This window comes from Otolemur garnettii, unplaced genomic scaffold, assembly GCF_000181295.1.
Source record: "Otolemur garnettii isolate 467f Iridium unplaced genomic scaffold, OtoGar3 scaffold00020, whole genome shotgun sequence".
Classification (NCBI taxonomy): domain Eukaryota; kingdom Metazoa; phylum Chordata; class Mammalia; order Primates; family Galagidae; genus Otolemur; species Otolemur garnettii.
The window spans coordinates 257,926-262,722 of NW_003852415.1; the positions used below are offsets into that span (position 1 = coordinate 257,926).

A 4,797-nucleotide genomic window follows, 5' to 3' on the forward strand; every position below is an offset into this window, starting at 1 on the left:
TGCAGAGAATCACTTAAGCCCAAGAGTTTGAGGTTGCTGTGAGCTGGCACTCTACTGAGAGCGACATAGTGAGACTCTTGTCTCAATAATAATAATAATAATAAATTTTTTAAAAAGAGAAAAACTAGCGGGCTAGGGGCACATGCCTGTAGTCCCAGCTACTCGGGAGGCTGAAGCAAGAGGATCGCTTGAACCCGAGAGTATGAGGTTGCTGTGAGCGTAGGCTGTGGCAATGGCACTCTAGCTTGGGCAACAGAATGAGACTCGGAGAGGGGGGGAGAGAGAGAAAAGAAAATTCAGTGGAGTTTACAATTTGGGCATCCTCAGTCGGCCAGGGAGGTTAATGACAGCAAGCACTTGATTCTCTGCATCAGGAAAAGGACCTAAAAGGCAGGCTGTCGGGGGAAGGAATTTATTTATTTGCTCTTTTTTGAGACAGAGTCTCACTCTGTCACCCAGGTTAGAGTGCTGTGGCATTAGATGAGCTCCCAGAAACGTTGAACTCCTGGGCTCAAGCGATTCTCCTTCCTCAGCCTGCCGACTAGCTGCGACTATCCGCGCCCGCCACGACATCTGGCTAATTTTTCCATTTTAAGCGGAGACCGCTTCTCGGTCCCTCTGCCTCGGCCTCCCAGAGCGCTAAGACTATAGGCGAGAGCAACTGCGCACGGCCAGGAAAGGAATTTAAAACCTTTTTTTAAGAGAGGGGCAGCTGTTACGAGGAAATACTTAAGTTTTAAACTTTAAGCTGGTATGTCACTGCAGACCAGCTACAATTACTTTGGGCAAGGAAAAGCACATTCCCTGACCGTTCCGTGTTCGGTTAAACCCCGGAACCCTCGCGACGCAGGCCGACACCGGACAGCTAGCAGCAACCCGGCGGGAGGACCTCGGTGTCGGGCCGCTGTCCCATAATGCCCCGCTCGCGCCACCCTAAGGGCGGAGAGAAAGGACCGCTGCGGGGATGGCAGCGGCGGCGAGCGCCGAGGAGTGCGCACGCGCACTGACCCCGGCGGGCCCTAGCAACCAGAGCAGTGACAGTAGCAACCGCCGGAATGGTGAGTACCCTTCGGGCCTTGTAGCCAATGCGGAGAAGAGATTGGGAGTGGAAAAGGGTGACCATAGCGTGCTGAGGGTCGGAGGTGTCCTCGAAAAGCAGAAGACAGCAGGTAGCCGACTCCAGCTCCGTGGAGTCAGAGGCCTTAGGCGAAAAAAGAAGTCCTGGCAGGGGGTGGTGTGGGGTGAGGGCGGCCTGAAGAGGATTGGAGCTCGGGTTAAGGTGGACGGACTCTGACACAAGAAAAGGGAGGGCAAAGAGCAGGAAATTCTCTGAAAAGTGCGGAATTGGAGTGGAAATGGTGATGGGCAGGAGAGTGAGGTTAAAGATGTCTCTTTACATAGAAGTAATTTAAGTTTCTTCCTGGTGAGATGAAGGGAGGGGCTGGTTACCAGAGGGGTCTGTGTAACCCCTATTGCAGCAACATTCATAACCTGTGATGTACCCAGCTTGTTCTCTGAATGACTGTAAGTGCAGTTATTAGGTAACACTGTAAAACCATTCTGATGGGTATACAGAGGGTGCCAAAAAAGTATGCACATTTTAAGAAAGGATAAAATTGGATGAAAATTGTAATACTCAATATATGCCGATGACAAAAGATGAATACAAGTCACGTCTGAGTGCCTTTTGTAACTGCAGAAGTCAAACAGGACTTAGGTATTACAGTTTTATTTTATTTATTTGTTTATTTATTATTATTTTTTGAGTCTCACTTTGTCACCCTTGGCACAGTGTCAAGTGTCGTGTGGTCACAGTTCACAGCAACCTCAACTCTTGGGCTTAAGTGATTCCCTTGCCTCAGCCTCCCGAGTAGCTGGGACTACAGGCACCCACCACAACCCCTGGCTTTTTTTTTAGAGACAAGGTCTCGCTTTTGCTCAGGCTAGTGTCGAACTCCTGAGCTCAAGCAATCCACGGGTATTATAATTTTAATACGTTTTTTCCTTTCTTAAAATGTGTATATTGGTGTGGCACCTGTGGCTCAAGGAGTAGGGCACCGGCCCCATATACCGGAGGTGGTGGGTTCAAACCTGGACCCGGCAAAAACCGCAAAAAAAAAAGTGTATACATTTTTTCAGCACCCTCTGTATTAGGGATTTTTTTTTTTTCAAATTTCAGTATGAAAAAGTATGGACTTGTCCAAATGTAGATTATGAAGTTTAAATATGATTGGGGGGTTCAGGAATGTGCAATACACCTCAAGTGATTCCAGAATTTGGGGATGTCCCACTACACTTTGAGAAACGCTGCTTCCTCCTTAGGTTTGAAATCTACCAATCCAATCAGTTCTTTATGAAGTAATGATTTTACCTAGTGATGCTCCTCAGCTACTTAAAGTGTGAACTCCCTTGCTTACATACTTGGTAGTTCCAACTAGTAGTTTAAAAAGGGTTACAGACCCAGCCAAAGCTATTTAGCAAAGTATATGATTGTCCTGCCAGATGGAGATGTTTGTGAAAAATAAGTATAATTGTGTTCTTTTTGTGATTCAAATGCTATTCAAGTGAGCAGAAATTGAGCCCAGGAGATTGAAATAATGAGGAAGTCATGTCCACTCTCAACCACAAGATTAAATACCATTCTTTTAAAAGTAGTTTTCCCCCTTGCTCTCCTTATTTTATTCCACAGGAATTTAGCTGAAAACCACAGCTAAAAGTCTAGGAAAGCTAAAAGTTCTGGAACCTAGGTGAAGAAAGATTCAGCCCCAAGTAATTATGAAAGTTCAAGCCATAGGATTATTGAAAATTTTCAAATAGAGAATCAGAGGGCGGCACCTGTGACTCAGAGGAGTAGGGGTCTGGCCCCATATACCAGAGATGGCGGGTGCAAACCCAGCCCCAGCCAAAAACTGTAAAAAAAAAAAAAAAAAAAATGGAGAATCAGAATTACTGCAGTGGTGCATCACTTAATGGAGATAATGTTCTGAGAAATTCATCATTAGGCAGTTTTGTCCTGCAAACATTATAGACTGTACTTACACAAACCCAGATGGTATAGCTTACTACACACCTGGGCTACAGGTACTGTCTGTTGCTCCTAGGCTACAAATCTGTACAGCATGTTACTGAATACTGTATGCACTTAGAGTGCAATATTGTTTATTTTTCTAAACATAGAAAAGGTACAGTACAAATATGGTATTATACAAATATAGAATATGTGTGGCATATACAAATATGGTCCACAGTTGACTGAAATGTCATCATGCACTGCATGACTATAATTGCATGCATTAGCTGAGTCTGCACACTGCTAGACTTAGGACCCTCCAGAAATATAGGCCCAGGTGGTATTTCAGTTTTTAAAATATTAGCTTCCAATGTCCTAAAAATGATCTTATTTCACATTAAAACCCAGATTTTGGCATCTCTGAAAAATCAGAAATACCACGTTTTACCATTAGACATATTGGTTTTTATATGTTAGTATTACCAGAATATAGTGCCGTATATTTGGCAGCATCTTTTCTTTTTCAATGATACATAAAGTAAGGGTGTTACTTACAATTAAGGAAGTTTTTATATTTGAAGAAGTATGGCATTAGGGTAACTCTTTTCCCTTATTCTCACCCCCAACAGTTGTCTGGAACGAACTAAAGATAATCCTCTTTATGTGGGCTCTATGCTTACCAAGGCAGCTTTACCCATTAATGATGTCCTCTTGGTCCTTTAGGCACTTGAATTTTTGACTTCTACTATCTATAGGGGAACCAGTGACCTTATATTATTTATATTGCCACAATAGACAGCTAGATTGCTTCCAACTGGGCCTCCACAAACAATGTTGTGGCAAAAATGTGCCTTTTTATGGATCTCTCTGGGAAACACACCCAGGAATAGTATTGCTCCTTCATAGGATCTATACATACTTAATTGCCCTAGATATTGTAAAACTGCTTTCCAAAATGGCTCAACCAATGTTAGCTTTCTCCAGCAATGCATGAGAGTTCCATTTCTCTGCATGCTCTCTGACTTTCTAACTTTTGCCAATCTGAGGGTGTATTTAGCGTCCCGTTGTTTATTTTGCAGTTTTCTGATTTTCAGTGAATTCAGACACCTCTTGATAGTCTTATTAGTCATTTGGGTTTCAGTTTCTGTGAATTATCTGTTCATATTTTTGCCAACTTTTCCTCTTTATGAATTTTAGAAGTTCCTTGTGTATTCTAGATATTAGTCCTTTGTTGGTTTCACATTGAAAATATCTTCCAATTTTACTGCTGACTTTGTCAGTGGTGTTCTTTACTTGCTGAACTTCATTTGCTCTAACGTTTTGTCAGTTTATTCTACTAGGTTTTCTATATAGATGATCATTTGCACATAGTGACGATTTTATTTTTTCCTTTTAATCATTCCAGTTTTATTTCTTTTTATCATAACATTGACAAAGACCTTCTGTACCATGTTAAGCAGTAGCAATGATAGTGGGCATCCTTAATGCATTTGAAATCTTTTTTTTTTTTTAATGTTAGGGAATCATTGAGGGTACCATCACTGCTTACATTTTCTGAGTGAAGTTCCTCTATTTATATGAAATCTTTTTTTCTTTCTTTCTTTCTTTCTTTTTTTTTTTTTTTTTTTTTGAGGCAGAGTCTCATTTTGTCTCCCTTGGTAGAGTGTGGTGGCATCATAGCTCACAGCCACCTCAAACTCCTGGGCTCAGAGATCCTCTTGCCTTAGCCTCCCAAGTAGCTGGGAATACAGGTGCTTGCTACAACGCCCGGCTATTTTTTTTTAGAG

The 4,797-nt window shown here is 42.4% G+C and overlaps 1 protein-coding gene across 1 annotated transcript in view; it reads left to right on the forward strand.

Annotated features, from left to right (window-relative positions):
* Window positions 1-964: 964 nt before the first annotated feature.
* The window catches only part of DNAL1 (dynein axonemal light chain 1), a 35,890-nt gene continuing 32,057 nt past the window's right edge, over window positions 965-4,797 (forward strand). Inside the window, exon 1 of the mRNA XM_023511484.1 lies at window positions 965-1,135. Coding sequence (XP_023367252.1) covers window positions 965-1,135 — 171 coding nt within the window. The remainder of the gene's footprint in view (window positions 1,136-4,797) is intronic.